At 33.0% G+C, this 19,527-nt stretch overlaps 1 protein-coding gene across 3 annotated transcripts in view; it reads right to left on the reverse strand.

Annotated features, from left to right (window-relative positions):
* Positions 1-19,527, reverse strand: part of LOC124369085 (latrophilin-like protein LAT-2) — a 381,707-nt gene that overhangs the window by 65,868 nt on the left and 296,312 nt on the right. For all 3 annotated transcript variants that reach the window (XM_046826807.1, XM_046826804.1, XM_046826808.1), the window contains 3 exons: positions 7,826-7,939; positions 6,807-6,920; positions 3,811-3,924 (listed from right to left, as the gene is read on the reverse strand). In XM_046826807.1, coding sequence (XP_046682763.1) covers positions 3,811-3,924; positions 6,807-6,920; positions 7,826-7,939 — 342 coding nt within the window. The remainder of the gene's footprint in view (positions 1-3,810; positions 3,925-6,806; positions 6,921-7,825; positions 7,940-19,527) is intronic.

Raw genomic sequence — 19,527 nt, forward strand, 5'->3', positions numbered from 1 at the left:
CTTTCGGCCCTGGGCGTTCAAAATTTAGCCATGGACTGGCTTGTTTCATACTTGTCAAACAGGTATCATACAGTCGAAATGATGCACAAAAACAAATCCGTCCAGTCAAAGCCAGAATTGATCCTAAATGGAGTTCCACAGGGATCAATTCTGGGTCCTTTTCTCTTTTTGATTTATATTAATGATATCTCAAATCACATCCCAAAAGAAAATCTTTTTATGTTTGCGGATGATACCACTCTTGTCACAAAAAGTAGGGACTTTTGTTTTTAGGTGTCTTTAGAGGCTGAACAATCAAGATCTGGTAAAAAGCGTTTACCACTGCCTTTTTGGGTCACAAATTTTCTATTCAATCATCCTCTGGGGAGGGAAAACAAAAAACATCAAACAAATTTTCACTTTTCAAAAAATGGCAATAAGAGCTATGTTGGGTGTACCGCCCCAAACTCACTGTATACATTTATTTATTGCTTAAAGTATTGTAACTGTTCCATGTATGTACATTTATGAATGTGCAGTGTACATCAAATTACAAAATATTGAACATTGTAATGATGTACACTGATACAATACTAGGCACAGAAACACTGTTGCTGTGTATCATAGGCTTACTCTTTTTGAGGAAAACCCAAATTTTGCTGGCAGAACAATTTTTCAAGCTCTGCCTATTCGTTTAAAAAATTTAACCGTGTAAAAAAATTCAAGACTGAGCTCAAGAAATTTTGGTTCTAAACTGCTTTTACAGTTTGGAGGATTTTGTTATGCATTTTTCAAGCTCCCAACCAAATTAAACTAATCCTGGCCCTTCCCTGGGGCGGTTTGACCTGCAGAAGCCCACTACTGGGCCAACTCCTGCGGAACTACAAGTATCAAGTATCAAGTAGTTCATCTAGCATGAACCAATAATAATAATGAAAAGGCCCAATCATGAAACATGAAAGTGCATGTTTTAGAGTAGTGAAGAACATGTTGGTTGTGATTCCTGACTTAGGCGTGCCACAACGCTTTGGTATGATTTGTTTATTTTAACCTAGTTTGTAATTATGTATTAGGTTAGTCATTTACCTAAAGAAGAGATCAGATTGCAAATCTAGAAACGTAGTGTTACTGATAATTTGCTTCACTGAACGATGGCAAATGTCCGGAAAAATCCTGTTTCTTTACTAGTTTCTCAAACAACTTAGAGAGCACAGATAACAAGGATATAGGTCTGTAGTAGTTGGTTTGTTTAACAAAAAGAGGAAAAACAACTGCAGTCTTTAAACGGACGGGATATTCCCCATCAGATATACTTTTATTAAATAAATATTTTATAGTTTGCACAATTTGTATTGATATTATTTTCAAGACATAACAATAGATGCTGTCTATGCAAGGCGATTTGTTATGTTGTAGCCTCAATATTACTTCCAGCACTTCATGCTCATCTATCGGTAGCATAAAGAATGAGCTTGTCAAATAAGTTGTCGGAAAATGTAATTCATAATTATTGTTGCCATTACACTAGTAATTGCATTTCGGACCACCTCTGGAGCATTTAAAAAGAAGTCAAATTCAATGGCTAAATCACCTTTATCTCTCAGAATGTTCGATCCCGTTTCTATTTCAAGTATTTCAAAATTTTCTCTTTTTTCTCCTATAAATCTATTTACTATGTCCCATTGCCCTCGGGAATTCTCAGCACAATACTGGGATTGGTTAAAAAAATAATTTCTTTGTTTTCCCTTGTAATACATTTTAATTTATTTCTAAATGGTCTATAATACTCCCTTAAGTTAATATCTCGAGGCCTGCCTATCACTAATTATTAATTTTCCGTTTCCTTTGTATACCTTTACAAAGTCATTAATTTCTGCATGGTGCAAGTTTTTTGCTTATCCAGTCTGTTAATATTTTGACTACTCTTCTCTATAGCAAAATGTAATTTGTCGATAAATATATCAAATGCACTCGAAACTGAATTTTCTCCGTACACGTCACCCCAGTTCATCGTACAAAGTTTATTAGCTAATTTATCATAGTTTAACTTGGTTGTCTCGATACTAAGAGACCTCGCAACATCTGATGCGTCGAATTTCAACCGTGAGAATGATCAGTGAGTGATCAGAAATTCCAAAATGTTGTACTGCTGTTTTATAAAGCGCCCTAAACCTCTGTGTTGTGTTAACACTGACAAAACAGTGATCGATATATGTTTCACTCGTGCTTTATATCCTGGTCGGTTATTTAACAAGACAACTCAGGCCATGGCTGGCCATCAGGCCTAGATAAGAATCAACCACATTACTTTCAGTCCTGATATTCAAGTTGATATCACCGGTGTAAACAATATGATGTCCGTCATAGCTTCTTTTCAGCTGTTCAAGATCAGTGAGATACTGCCCTACCGGTGCACCATGTAGCCTATACAAGGCGAGGAGGACAAAGTCAACGTTGTCGGCATGACAGGTGAGCTGGAGACAGTGTACCGATTGTATGTCTGTGTGTATATCTACAACGCTACATTGGTAACCAGAACACACGTACACCACAGCCCCGTTCGATCAGCATGAATCATTACAATGACCAAATTGAACGAAGCCAATTGTACTTCAGTACTTCGGTAATTCGTTACTTAAAACCCAAACTTTTGTCAATACTATAAAATATGGTTTAGCTATCATATTATTTAGCTCACCTAAAAATACATCCAAATTTTGACCTAAGCTACGAATATATTGAATTATACAATCGAAACATACTTTCATAAAATCACTGATCTATTTCGTAGAACTTTAAATTAAATTTTATAAGCCAAAAACCAATTTTCATGGTTTTTTGTCAAAAAACGACTAGATTTATGAGAAAAATAATTACCATATTACTACGTATTGTTAGGATAAAAACTTTAAATATGAAAGCGAATAAAACAACATTAACATTATGATTATTGACGAATAGAAAACTGAAATTAAAATTGTATAAAATGTATAATTTAATAAGAAAATCTTTTCGTAAAGTGTGTTTACAATAATGAATTAATAAGACATCCAATTCCAAGTTGCATTTGAGAGCAAAATTCAAATTGGAACTTCTAAGTTCAATAAAGCTTATAATAAAAAATAACTTTCCCACAGATGTAAGTTATAATACTGAACCAAAAATATGTTATCTTACATAGTTTAATTAGCTAAAATAAAATTTTAGTTTATCAAATCAAATAAAACTAAACGATTGCAACTGATTGTTGTAAACTAAGGAATAAAGCGATATACTTATAAATGTTTTTGTATACAGAAGTTTGTGGTACATAAAAATACATAATACAGTGTAATAGTATGCAAAGTGTCAATTGGGCTATCTTGGGACAGAAGATATTATTTAATGGACAATTAAATTTAAGTAAGAGACTAACCCTAATTTTAAAAGTATTACAATCAGCATGTGAAAAAAATCCTACTATTTTTAAATAGAGAATCCAATTCCAAACATTTAATATTAGAGCATTCATGAGAACTATTTATTTTCATGTCTTACATTCGGAAAATATTAATGCCTTTCAAAACCATTCAATAAATGAAAAAGTATTTGAATGTTATATTAAGCCCAAAATTTCACAGAATTACAGCGCGGCTTATAGAGGAGTGTGAACACTATGCAGGAAAGTGTTGGCTATTTATAAAAGTTTCAAAACCAAATATTTAACTTACAAAATTAAGGCAATAGTTCCAATTTAAAGTTGAAATCAGTTGGGTCGTGTGACATGGCCATACCGTATATCGTAACATAACAATGTCGCAGAATAAACGAATGAACATTTTCATTTCTTACCTTCAAATCCCGCACTGCAAATACAGGTGTAGCCTGGAGTATCATCAACACAGGTTCCATTGTTCTCACAAGGGTTTGAAGAGCATTCATTAATCTCAATTTCACAGGCGGTTCCTGCAACAAATAAATAAACTGTTGACACAACAAGGCTATTTTATTCTTATTGTGACTTTTATGTCTAAACAAGCAAAAGAGTTTCTTTACCATTTTTCATACTGAGAATTAAGAAATAGACGCTTATAGTAAGAAACAATTGCAAATCTTATTAATTTTCTTTATTCACTTTATTTTACCTGTATAGCATTGAAGATATTTCGGAAATATAACTTAAATCGCAATAAAATAACTATTTCATTAAAGTCATACAGGTACACGATAGACGCAATGACCTGTGGCCGCAGAATTATGTATGTGTGAATGATCAGTTATACGACATTAAACAATCTATTAGGTATGTATTTCAAATATTCCAAGCAGTCCTGAGAACAATTATACAACATTTGAAGTATGAGGTCTTCAATCAAGCTGAGTGTATTTATACAAGATTATTAAAAGTGTTTACGAATACATTGCGTCCGGAACCAAATCGCCTATAAAATAAATTGATGTACATGTTATTTGTAATATAATCCCAATACATGTTTATAGCACCTTATTCCCAACTGAAAATAGTGAACATCGTTAGATGAAAGATTAAATTTCATATAATTTAGTTCAAAAGCCTTTTGTAGGTTTCCCGTACAAACGAGTGCCTATTTAGGAACTTTAAAATCCCAACAGGTCTTTTACAGAAGCAAAATTCCAAAATAAAATCAAAAATATTACATGTTAAACAATATCTAACTGTTGGAAATGTTCTTTTTTAATAAAAAACGTAAACCAATGAGTTTCCAACGAATCTAACAAAGTAATTTTATCACGTGTTACTATTGCATTTGATAAAAAGACCTATGGTTTTAATCAGTTTGTTTACAAATTAGCGTGTTCTGTAATTTTGTCTTTGCCGACATAATTAACCGTATTAATAATGGGAAAAAATATTGTATTTCCCCTTTTAATTATGACCTTTTAATCCCCAAACACATAAAGTTCTTTCTTGCAGCAAGAGGCAGCTGTATACCAAGTTTAAAGTCTCTATGATCGTTATGTTAATTGTTGTCACAAAAAATACAGGCAGATGGCAAAATAACGAAACGATTTGAAGTAGGCTTATTAATTTAAATTAAACAATCTATTAGGTATGCATTTCAAATATTCCAAGGAGTCCTGAGAACAAGTATGCAACATTTGAAGTATGAGGTCTTCAATCAAGCTGAGTGTATTTATACAAGATTATTAAAAGTGTTTACGAATACATTGCGTCGGGAACCAAATTCAATGAGTACACTTGATTCCTTATCTGGATCGTCTCTTTCGTCCAGGTAACATAACACGTTTCAACACTTATCCCCATTATTCTTTGTGTTCGATTTTAAACCCGGAAGCACATGTTTGAATGATATTTTTATTGGATTATCAGTGATTTAAATAACTATTTATTTCCGGCAACTTTGTATAGTCTACTTTAATAATTTTTATTTTTATTAAATATTCACGTTTCATCTTATATAAAGATGACACTACAAGTATGGAAACTTTAGTAAGTAGCATTTTTTTGGCATGGACCACACAGACAATCATGAACGAAACTTGTTATTTAGAAAAGTATTTTTTATGCAAAAGCTTATCATTACGAAATATGTACGCCAAAATGTCAAAACAACGCGCCAAATGCACCGTCAGCGTTTGGTAAGGCGCTGGTGAGTGGGGCTTTAAAACTATAAGCTATACATTTGGAACAGCAATACCAAATTGCATTATTTTTTTAATTTCATTGTTTCCAGCACTCTCTCTTCATGTGCAGCTGACACTGATTCGAGCCTGTTAGTTAGACACCATTTTCTGCCCAAAGGAGACTCTTTGCACGAAACGAATATCTCGTAACGATAGCAATTGGTTGATTGTTTTAAGATATCATATTTTAAAATACTTTATGGAGAGTGGAGTGAGTTCTAACATATTTTGCCAGGAAATATTGATAGGTTGTAGGGCAATTAGAAATCCCAGAAATCAAAATAAAAAAAACGGTTTTATAATAAATTGCAATTATCATAAAAATGAAATCTTCATAACGTCAGTTTAGAATATAATCCTATTAAAAATTTTTAAAGGTATCAGATAGCTTGTGTATAATATGTAAAGTTCTGTTTATCTAGTACCAAATAAGAGTTTATTATCTTTATTAATTTTTGTAGTATTTGTATTTTTTATCTAATACTCAATGAATTGGTTGCGCTGCTCTGCATGTACGATGACGTAGAACCAGGTGATTGCTTCCCATTGGCCGAGACGGTTTAATATATTTCTCTCTCGTACATCATCTGACATCACGTGACATTACCTGATCAGTCGGCACCCGCAGCGTCGCTTCGCTGCTTTCGCCAGCAGTCAATCCGAAATGTGAATAAGAGAGAGATTCATCACGGGATTGTTTGGACCTGGTACATTTCTCTTTAAACTCAGTACTCACCCTTTAAATATTATGCGAGTTTCACTCACACATGGTGCGGATATCATCTCGAAACCCCATTAGATCTTCAAAACAAAAACGGTGTTAGATTGTGAGGAATTGTCTGTTGCCCTGAACAGATGCAGATTACCGTGTAACTACTACCTTACTGATTCCTTTGAATCGTAGTGTGATCTGTGTTAATACTCTATGTGGTTTCGCCTACAAGTGGGCCTATAGACATTGTGTCGACCATGAGGGATCGCTTCGACTGAGTTTATGTCCTAATTATATATTATTTCATGGGTTAGTTGACTGATTTTAATCGAATTTGGAAAGTTTATTTGCATTGTCTGCAAGAATGCCCTAACATGACTCCCAATGGTATTTTTATTCTATCGAGATATACGGTATAGAAGCCGTATTGCCTATGACGAAAATTACTTACCGGTGAATCCCGGTGAACAGTTACATGAATATCCCTCGACCAGGTCAACACACGTGCCGCTGTTGTGGCAAGGTTCAGACTGGCACTCGTCTACATTGATCTCACAATGTTCTCCTGTTGATAAAACAACATTATTACCCACTGGATAATTCGTTATTTCAGCTCAGTGTTAAAACTATTCCTTAATAGCATACGACAGATTCAATACTGTGTCACGAGCTTAAATATGAAGCAAAGCTGTATATGAAGCAAAGCTGTATATGAAGCAAACTTTGAAACAAACATTGCGGGTAGAAAAATACCATATTCCTTGCCTTATGTTAAACAAGAGACATTTGAAGTCAATAAAAAAATTTGGTGTGAATGAAATAATAAATATTCTAAAGTAATCAAACATATATTATGCGACTTAAGACTTTAAATACACAAGACATACACACTACACACCGCACATTTTAATCTGTTTTCGAAAATGAAAGAAATAAACTGGCCCAAAAAAAATACAATATTGCGTAAACCTGAGAGAAAATTCGTAATGTTCCGTTTATGTTTAGTATTTTTACTTAAAAGTGCAAATCTTGGATCTTTTTCACGGTATATCCTAATGAATTATAACTGAACATACGAGTAGATGTTATCTGTCTTACTGAACAAACATGTTTATTTCAAACCTGTAAATGTATTGTATAATATTTAGACACTATTAACTGTGAAATGTTACTAATAAAATAGGAACATATTAAAACAAAGCAGAACAAAGTTTATGTTTGGTATATGTTAGTGCATTATTTTAATGATTAGATTAACGTTACTGTAAAAAGGACTCATACCGCCCTTTAGAACCTACATCTAAGATCTAAGTTAAGTTACCTACTTAAGGTTAATAATATTTTATAGGAATGGAACTCTAAATCCCAATAAGCTTTGCATTCTTCGAAGTTTAACATAAAATTTTTTCATTATTTATAAACATACGACTAGCACACTTTAAGGTTAAAAAATAGTAAATAATAACCAACCATCAAATCCAGGCATACAAATGCAACGAAACCCTCCAGGCTCATCACCGCAGCGACCATTGTTAAGGCAAGGACTTGAGGAGCATTCGTTCACTTCGACTTCACATAAACTCCCTAAAAAAAACATTTGTAATAAATATTTAAGATCAGGCACATTCATCAAGAAACACAGCCCAGCACCTGTATCCACCGCTGATGAGACAGAGCAAGAAGATCACTCATTAGCGCTCACTTCATACAAATTCGCTAAAAGATTAAATATAGTAATTGAAATGTTAGCAAAGAACCATACGCATTAAACGAGAAGCTCTAATCCCTACCATTGTTTAAACTGGGGCTTGATCAGCGTTCATTCAAAATACACTTCATACAAACCCTTTTCAATAAATCATGTTTGTTAAACTGTTAGAACCATGAAGAGTCACCGATACGGATAGTAAACGAATATTCTTTCTTACTGATAGAATGATATATTTTGACTTGTATGAATTATGCAAATGCAACCAAAAGCTCCCAACTCATCACCATAGCAAGAGTCACTGAGAAAGAGAGTAAACGAGTATTTGTTCTCACTGAAACAATCGTGTTTTTTACTCTATTTTTAAGAACCATGAATGATTAACAGCATATCCAAATCCCATAACAGTAACAAAGGGACTCACAAGTATTAAACAATTTCAATTTACGAAAATCTTTCTAGCATATTAAACCGTTTGCGTCCATAATAGTATATTTCCAAATATATTCCGTAAAATGGTGAAGCCGTAGTAATGACACCCACGGGTTAGTAGCACCATAGCAGTAAGTGTTGAAACCTCATAGCTAACTACGGAACTATTTCAGATAGTGGTGGAGGTATTCCTTAGTAAAAAAGGGAAATCTTTTTTATATTTTGTGTATCAGATTACATAACAATTCTCAGAATCAAATAATGAGACCTCTTGCAAAAGAAGAAAATGTTGGATAACTTAACCAATGAAGTCGGTGGTAAGTAAGCTGTCTTGCTACTGACACAAAGGCTGGTCGAACGAATCTTTTACAAGTGATTGGAGAATTCCAAAAAATCTGCAAAACCACGCACGAAAATACAGTTTTTTTTATGGTTTGAAAATACTTGAAAATAAATCAGACATACTCTGTAGTTTGTGTATTTTAAACAGGGTTAATTTAAAATATGTGTATAACGAGTATGTTAATGCCTTCAAAGTATTCGAACAAAATATAAGTTCGGAAAAAATGAATTATCTATTGATGCACACTTTGCGCTAAAAAGATAACATTTGAAATAATTGCTTATACAGATTTACATGAGTTTTGCCGGATTTCAGAGGATAAACAGTTATGCATATTGTTATTATTGATTTTACAAAATAAATGGTTCAAATTATATTTTTACAGATTTTATAAAAGTTTTTACTTTCATATAAGGTTTTATAAACGACGAAAATTTTCCGAAATTTATTATTTAATTCTCATTTCTTCGATAATACACGAACCGTTAAATATGGATTTCTTTTTATGTAAAGTATAGACATTATCAGAAACAAGTTCTAACTTTGTACCTCAGAGTACTAACTTTGAAAGATGTAATACCGTACCTAGATGAAGTAGCCAGAAACAAAAACAACACTTTTCAAGAGAGCAATAAAACCTACCCCTGTGTCCACTAACCATGCAATTTTTACCCAAAAGTTCAAGTTCATCACAGCAGTGGACGTTGTTATGTCGGGGAGTAAACTAATACGTATTCATTATTACTTTACCAACTTCCTGAAGATATGTTTCTTAAATTGTTCGTTTCTTATTTTCCCTCTACTTTGGAAGTCTGCTATTGTCCGCCCATTGAACAAGACCTCGGTTCCAACATCTTGCCAAAACCTCAAACCAATTAGTATTCTCTGGCTCTATCCAAAGGCATCGACAAAATTGTGCACTGCCAGAGTACTGATTATTTAACACGAAATAACGTTCTAAATGGTTTACAATCAGGATTTAGAACAGGGCATAGTACTGAAACTGCATTAGTGAAAGTCACTGACGATATACGATTCGCAATGGACAAAAATCTAAGAACAATACTGACAACACTCTTTTATTTCTCAAAGGTTTTTGATTGTGTAAACTAAAGACTACTAGTGGCAAAATTGAGAATCACTGAGTTTTCAGAAAATGTCCTGCAATGGCTGAGGTCTTATATGTCTGGCAGAAGGCAGTGTATACAGGTAGGTGACGTAACATCCGACTGGTTGTGTTGATTCTGGTGTTCCTCAGGGTTCCATACCTGGTCCTCTCTTGTTTGTCTTGTATATTAATGACTTAAACACGGTACTGGTACACTGCAAGTCCCACATGCATGCTGATGACCTCTAGATATAATATGTCCACGTTAACACACACCTAATCGATGATGGCATTACCATAAACAACTCTGGCATAAAAAATTTGCTGGACTGGACTAGTAAACATGGACTTAAAGTAAACCACGAAAAATCTGAACCAATTCTGATATCTCATTACCGCTCTCGATCTTTGATCGATTTTATATCAATACGTAACGTTACTGTGAATGGAACTGTACTACCTTATTACGATAAAGTTAAGAACTTAGGACTGACAATAGATTGTAGTCTTAGCTGGACTGATGCAGTGACAGAGACTTGTAAGAAAGATATTGCATCAATAAATTCACTGAAAAACTGCAAAGAATTTTGCCGCTTCACATAAAACTGTTGTTGGTCAAAGTACTCATACTGCGTCATGTTTTTTACTGTAACAGTGTGATGAACGATATGACTGTTGCTTTGGGTGAAAAACTACAGAGAACTCAAAATTATTGTATGAGGTATGCATTTGATCTTAAGAGAGATGAGTATATATAAGTAGATAAGTTGATTGGACACAGATCAATAATAATCTTAACATTTTTCCATTCAGTTTTAAATTTTGGCTTTCCACATTATTTCTTACACGATTTCCAATTTGTCTCTCAGAGTGTTGTGGATAGAACTCGCTCTGGTTCGTGTGTGCTCCGCATGGCGTCACACCGAACTGCTGTATATGACAAGTCTTTTGTAGTAACGACATGTCGTCTGTAGAATTCCTCTCCTCATAGCATAACAACCTTAGAGATTGGTCCTCGGTTCGTGGGGACTGTGGGAGCACTACCTGGGGCGGATGGTTGTGGCGGGGTCGGCATAGGTCTCTGCGCTGCGGTTGCACAGGCATGAGTAGAGTGTGTGAGGGATAGTGTGTGTGAGGATAGTGTTTTTCTAATATACATTGTATACGAGTACATGATATTATTTTGTGTGAATACGTGTTTATAAATATGTTTATATACCTTTTTATTACTTAAATTTTTTTAATTTATATTCTTCAATGAAGTTGTAATTTTTGTTGTTTATATTGAAAATTTTCAAAGTCAAATATTTAGTTTAATAAATATTAAAAAATAAGAATATTTCTTTCTAGTTTCTTTATAAGGTTAAATGTAAGAAAGGGCCATGATGCCCTAATTTTGCCTACAATAGAGAAATATTTTATTTCATTTCATTTTTAATTGTAAATATTCAAATAAAAACACCACTCGTAACATTGTCATAAGTATTTTTAACAGCGGCTTATTAAGTGGTTGTCAAATGTTAAAATTACATAGGATTCACATTTTAAAATTACAATTTTAACTTAATGACTTAACACTAATGGACTTGCAATTTTATAAATGAAATACAATGTTATATTATACATAATCAATAATATAACATTGTTAATTGTTCATCAAGAGGTATATACATTCAGTGAAGAGTTCCAAACTGAGCAACGTGATATGACTGATGAGACACGGCTGGAAGAGCACGTTTTACTTCCTTAAGCTATTTAGGTTATGCATAAGAGAAGAGCCGTATACAAACTAAACAGACTTTCCTTTTCCTCCGGAATGGGATTGAATTAGCAGTTTTAGTTTTTTAATTCACCATTTCTGAGACAAGGGCTGGAAGAGAATTCTTTCGCACTCATTTCACGTAACGATAAAAGATTAAATTTTGAAAACTGTTTACTAAGAACTGTAAACCTTAACAGCAAATCAAAATACGGTTGTTGAAGTCAGATTTTTAACCAAAATTCGTTCACTTCTGTTTCATACCCACTACAAAATTCACACACACGTACACACAGCGCATAAGAATACATAATAACAAACTAATCTCATGTACAGAAAAAATTAACTAAACTTAAATAAAATTGTTGTTTGAGTATTGTTTCAAAATTGTGTATATGCAATAAAAAGCTACGACCTTATCACTGCGTTAGCCACGAATAATCATTTGCTTATATTGACGTTAAACAAAATAAAAAAAATAAAAATAATAGTGTTTATGTGTACGTTAGTTCTTTTATTTGAAATATGTACTTAGTGAATTGTATTAGTCCTTTTATAATACAAAAATGTGCACTTATTGACATGTTTTATCTTTAGTGTATTATTCAAGTGATTATTTCGAATGAATTTATGATAAAATGTTATAGATGAAAAATACAAATAATAATTAATATTTAAATACAGTTAATCACGGAGACATTTATGGTATCAGGTAGTAAATTCAGGTAGTGAATTTGGTTTACACGACAATTCCAAATATAGGACTTGCAATATCCAGATCTAGCAGTTATTGAGTAAACTCGTTATGAGGAGACAAGCAGAAGCTAAGGACACAATCATGTGACTAAATATTCACTTCCGAAGTTTTTACTTCTTGAATAATTGATTATTAAACATAATGGAATTTATCATTTGTAAAATGAATTTTGAAGGTACGCTATTTGGAGTATTATTTCTTTGTAGCTGGGTTAAGTTTACATTTATAGAGTTAAATTATGCATAAGAATCATAATCAATCAAGAGATCCTTATCAATGCATCGCCAAGTTCTTTACCGTATCCAAATCTGTATGGCTGATGATGGACAAGACTTTGTTAAATTTCATTTCACACCTACCAAAAAATGGTAGTAGTAAAAATGAGTATTGAAAACAATGCTTTTTTACAACAACAACCGTTACGCAGACTAATTTACAGGTCTTCCCTATAACTTCATATGTTTTTACAATTTACTCTCACTTCCCTTTAACAATATAAATAAACCATAACTATTGAAATGTTCATAACTCCACAAGTATTTCTGTTGATAGAAGTATCATGTAAATCGTTCGATTACTTTATGTTTTAAAAACCTTCCCTTAAATAAAAACTATTTGAATTGTAATTAAGAACTATGCGTATACCAAGCTGCTAACATCAGCCCATATAAAGCAGCACTCCCGTTAAACAATTGAGAGCTACACACAAACTTCCTGAAAGGCGGATGTTTGTTGAACAGTTCGATAAGAACAATCCATATTAAAGTGACTTGACAAGGTCTTCACACCAATGACCATTCTTGAAGCAGAGGGTGTACGACCATTTAACTACTTCCTGTCACAATACTTGCACAAGAGAAATATGTTTTACATTTACTATTCATTCAGATAAATTAACTTAAGATAAATGTTTTTGAGACATACCTGACAATTACTAGTAAAGTTATCCTACGATTTGATAAATAAAAACGATTGCTTAACTATTCATTAAATATCACGGGTTTTGGATAAAATTCCAAACATCATCACCACCTTATCGTAACGATTATAAAATTGAGAAAGATCAAACAATACTACAATTACATCTTGCATAATCTCGAACATATAAACATGTTATTACTTTATAACTAGACATTATAATTCTAATTATATATATATACTCAATCAAGATTCAATATAACGGTGATTTTTGCAGCAATAGACAAGCATAATAGAAATATGCATAACAACATGCAGCAAATATGTGATCTGAAGTGTTTGTTTTGAATTATGAAGATTTAAACAAGGCAAAGGCAACAAGCTTCAAGTTTTGTAGTGACAACGCAGCGTAATACTATTGTAACCATAGCGTCGTTAAGGTGACGGCTTGATGAGATTTTATTCACTTCTGAAAACCCTCTAAAAGAATACATGTTTGTAAAACTGCTTGATAAGTATAATGAATATTTCATGGAAAGATACAAGGTCATCACCAAAATGGCCTTGATTAAAAGAAAACACAACACTAACACAAACTGTCTAGAGGAAAAACATATTTACAGTTAAAATAAAAGCTTTCAAAGAGTAAATAATAAACTTTAAAATTGGCAAACATTTCTCTATCTTTTTACAATATACAACAACATTTAAATTTGGTCAAAATCTTACGATTTTAAGTACACACATGCATTCACACAGTACACGTTTTTATATGAAATTATACTTTATTAACTCATTTATACCTAATAGGTGGGTTACAAAAAGTATTTTCGAAAATATTTTTATGTGTGTATTATGTACCTATGTAATAAATACAGCTTGCTTACACTCAAATTTCAGGAATTTTATTGCTTTATATATTTCTATTCAGAATTTATAGTATAAGTATTAGCAAAAAGAGAAGTTCTTTCACCTGGTAAAACTGATTATATGGGGTGCACTGCTGGAGAAACACTGATTAAAAGTCAATAGAGTCAATTATAATTGTGAAATTTATCGTTATAAATTTCAATACGTTTATTGAGATCAGGTAAAAACAACTCAATCAAATTTTTGTATGAATAAACAACAAAGTAATACCGTATTCTTATATATAGCTGAGTGAAGGACATACTCAACTTGGGTCTCGTGATATTGTTTCCCCAAAAGTTCCCCAGGCGAAGTGATATTGGACTAAACTACCAAACTCCCTAAGCAAAGTTCCTGCCGTGTTTGACTATATCGTTCTTAGAAGTGTGTTTTAGATAATCGTGTACAACCATATAACTAAAAGTACTCTATTTCCTTTCTCGTGAAATTTCCTTTTTACTTTCTACATAGTAGTAATACGTTGATTAATTTTGTTATTAGTACTATCAAACTAATATTCACTGCGTAATATGGCACTGTAAACCGTTGCCGTGTCACACGTGTTCTTCAAAAGAACTTTTACATTTCTCAAAGGACTGAAATATATATTTTTATTAATTAAATGTTTCAGTTTAATACATGCAACGAATCCAAATTTAGAGCTAGCTTTTGTCTTATTAAATTAATTATTTTTGCACATATTTGTACTACTGTAAAAGAACTAGAATGTAAATAAGATTTGAAACAAGTTGTGCTATAGCAAACTTTATGTTTAATCTTTTCAGTAAGAGATGACTAAAAACTACCAACTTTTACAAGTTGCAAGCTATCAATCTTACTAACTACTGAAAAAAATAAATGTTACTGACATTTATCATACTTAAGTGTACAAAAACCAATTAAAACACAACGTTCCTAAATCTAGTATATATTTTTGTACTCAGGTAACAAAACCTAAAACGTAAATATACACAAGGAGAAGGGTTAGCAAATCGGGAAGCTACTTGCAATAAGCAACAAAACCGACAAAATGTAGGTCAAATCCAACAATAGTATGTTTTGTAAAACCCGAGAGTGAGGTAAAGGTTTAACAGGTTATTACACGCCCCCTTCTTAGTACACGTATACACACCACAGGCAATTTTATCCATACTTTTATGAATGGCTGTAAAAAGTAATATTTTCTATTTGTCAATACCATTAGGACAAATGATGAGAACAGCTTTTTCGAGAAAAAAGATCTGACACTAATTAAGGTAGTTGGTGACTCTTCACATCCAGTGGTGGATGGTGTAAAAGGAGTTAAGCCAAAAGAAAATTAATGTAAGCATAGCTCAAGGTGCACATTGATTTAAAGTGCAACGGAAAATGAAAAGTCCAAGTAAAGTCCTAAGCCTCATTAAAAATAAGAACTTTCTATTATAATAATTGATACGTGGATTTTCTCTTTACCATCAATCTCTGTTAAGGATCACCTTTAAAATAATGTACATCTTGCCCCATGCTTAAGGTAAAATTATTTGCTCAACTCATAGACCATCCTCCATTGTATGTGATAAGTCAATAACTACATTAAAAACTATTTCTTAAGTCCAGTATTAATTTTCTAACTTTAACTCTCACAGTTTGAGACAAGATAAAAAATTAAATCATGTACAACAGGACCTACAATCTAAAGGTTTTAAATTTTAAACAAGCGTAATTGTTTCATGAGTTAACCTTTTCAGGTCAGATTTGTGGCATTGTAGTCTACTAATAGAGACCTTTAATTTGATGTACTACGCAAACTATGCTCTAATTTAAGATGTTCTTCTGACTCATTGTGGGCCATGCTCCTGACATGACAAAATATGGTAGTTACTTGAAAAAGTAGATTTATAGGTGCAGTAATGATGTACCAAATGTCATTGCTTTACCTAAAAATATTCGGGAATTATCGAGCCCCGCGGGACGTTTTTTAAACCTTGTATAAATATATGAAGTTGTTTTGCTATTGCCACGAAACTGGTTTCTCCAATCTGCTCCCTCCTTCGTCGAATAAGGAGCAGACATAATAATTCCTTGCTATGTCTTTGAAAATTACAACTAAATTCACATTTATTTGCCCAATTATTGATTTGCTTTTTGCGATAGTAAAAATAATTGCGCCTTTGATGCAAAAGTAATCCCCAAGATCTTGGCTTCTTTAATTCTCCCTCACCGTCACGAATATTGCAAATAAAGTAATATTAATTTCCTCAATTTTTTTGAATTTTCAGAACAATTTCTTTTATTTTATTACTGATAATAACAGTTTCAAATGTTATGTATCTATAACTATATCAGTTATTCAATAATTATATAATCAACTAGTAATTATTATTTAACAGTTTAGTTTTTCGTTAAACTATACTTTATTGAAAAAAATTGGACTATAACAATTCTTATATAGTCTTAATGTTTAAAGTATACTGTTATTTATAACAGTCGTAGAAGGAAAAACGAATATTCCTAGAGGTGGTTAACGATTGTGGCTACAAAATAGTAAAGAGGGACACCGCAAACTTGTGATAAAACTTGTCTATTTTGCGTACTGTCAGTCTTTGTTTTTGGGGGGTATTGTTGCTTGGGGTGGAGCGCTCAGAACAACTTTGGAACCATTATATATAGTCCAAAAATCAATTTTAAAGGCCGCGATTGGAGTTGGTACTAGGTTTCCGACACATGATCTATTTAATATTTTTGAAGTTCTCAGCATAAGACAGCTTTATGTAAAAACCATCTTACTCTACATATTCAACACGAGATTAATTTTTAACAATGTATCCCATACATACTCTACACGAACCGCAGAATCGATAGGAATACAGCCACTGCAGCTAAACAGGTCTTTTTCAACAACAAGTCCATTTTATATTGCGCATATATTATATAGGAATATTCCGAGCTATTTGAGAAACTCTGGAGGATGTTCTGTAAGCTGTTATAAAAAGAGAGTGCATGGCTGGATACTTAGTATTGGCAAAGACGCGGCCGAAAGCATCATAGTCTCGGGATACAGATAAGCCTACCTTGACCTCTTCACTGACCTTGACAAACAATCCACTATCCGTTATCTTACAGTTAATCACATCCTCCGGCGGTTGACGCGCCTTGTCTGTTGGTTGGGCCTTCGCGGGTGGCTATTGTTGGGCCCGGCGGTGGCTGCTGGACGGTTTGCCAAATCACAGACCGCTGGTGTTGATGAACAGCAGTCGTCGTTGGGCCGGGGCGGTGGTCGCTGGCGGTGGCCCGGTTCGCGGATGTGGTGCGTCGGTCGTACTGGAACGCGTTTCTCGTCGGGCTGGCTCTCTCGTTAGAGCAGAATTATGTCCATAACCACAACATGCATTTTTTTTGTTTATTTTATATTACAGACTTTCCCTTTTTTTATTATTAAATTTTGGACTCCTCTCACCCAATTATTACCAATGAAAATACTCCATACTCGTCACAATGTACCAGACCAAAAAATGTCATTTTAATTTGAACCTCCTCAATATTATATATTATATTATGTTACATTACGGCTCGCACCCACGCACAGGCTTCAGCCTATGTGGGTGTCAATTTCCTTGAATGTTTGTAAAGTTTATTTTGTAAATTTTTGGAAATAAATCTTTTTGAATTGAATTGAATTGACCGCAATTAGCTTACAACAGCTAACAATTGTACATAGCAACGGTCATTAATATTTACAAAGTTCAATTACTGAACTATTACCTGGATTAATCTAGAAACAGTTATATGCACAATGATGAAGTGGACGCAACAGTGTTTATAATTGGTAACTATTAGTAAAAGGATATGCATATGATTGTTTTACATTGAGATATTTTTAAAACTATACTGCTTGCACTGTCGGTGACTTAATCTAATGTAATCCACTATAATCCATTTATTGATAGATAATCAGGCTGTTAGGTTATATATAATTGTATTTTACATAAATTTTCACAATATAGTAGGAACAGTGGAAATACTTTGGAGATCAGCCGGATATATACTGCTGTTAGTTAACTACACAAAAAAGACCGGCTGGACGATCGATATCACAGCCAAAAAGACCAGCCCGATATACAGAGTAGATGAGATTACGTCGTTTAATGTCGCGTATATCGTGTTTTTTATGTTTGAGGCCGTAAAGTCCGTCTGTAAAACTTCACTGATTATAAATTTATTCTTCGTGCAAAAAACTGCTTTATGGATGACTATTGAATTATTAAGTCTCTTTGTTTGACATTCTCTTGCAGCTGGCTGAGGCGAGGGTTCATCTCCTAATGTGTTTTGTTGCAAAATACATAGATACATTATTTTTGGCAATTTCTCTAAAACTGTGTGTAATTGTGCAATATAATAAATATATTTAAAATAACAATATTAACTTGCTAAACATATCTTTAGTTTTTTTTTTCTTTTTTTATAAAAATCATTTATAAGACTGATAAATACAAATAATTCGCATATTGGTTGTGTTATTTATATAATTTTTCCTTATAAAGCAATTATTTTAAACATTTCTACACGAAAGATATATATTATAAGATAAGGGTTTCTTTTAGATCTCAGAAAATCACCATTCCAGGGTAAACCTGTAGTTTTGAGACAAAATTGCCTCATAAATGAACACATTTCGTCTTCAAAGAGCTGTAATCAAATTTAGCGATGCATTGATTCGTTCTCCGTGGAAAATACATCGTACTAAACTTGGCTAGCTGCGTGCGCACTGTGAACTTGCGGCTTGCAGATATTCTAGAGATATGTGACTAGTTGGCAAAAAATATTTTCACTCGTAGTGAAATGTGAGATTGCATGATCACTATCTATAATAATAGTGAAATAAATCTCTTCAAATACGTTTGCATATATTGTTGTGGCCACGGAATTACCCTTGGAGACTTATAAATAAGCCCTACCCCAGTTCTAGTATAACCAATTGTATCGTAATATACAAGATACAGGGTGGAAAAAAAGTATGGAAACGCTTTCACTAATTTTGTATGGCTTCACTTATACAAATTAAATTTTGTACATCACCACTTGTATTAAGAACCTAGTTTTTGAGACCAGTGGGGACATTTTATCTTTTCAGGGGGACGGCCCGTGAGGAGTCGGACGAAAATCTTAAATGTAAGCATAGGCCGAGTTTGGTATCAAATTAAAGGTCTAGTAAAGAGAAACTCATTACCGCAAACCGTACTTAAAAAGGTTGACCCTATC

The sequence above is a fragment of the Homalodisca vitripennis genome, chromosome X (assembly GCF_021130785.1).
Source record: "Homalodisca vitripennis isolate AUS2020 chromosome X, UT_GWSS_2.1, whole genome shotgun sequence".
In the NCBI taxonomy this organism is placed as follows: Eukaryota; Metazoa; Arthropoda; class Insecta; order Hemiptera; family Cicadellidae; genus Homalodisca; species Homalodisca vitripennis.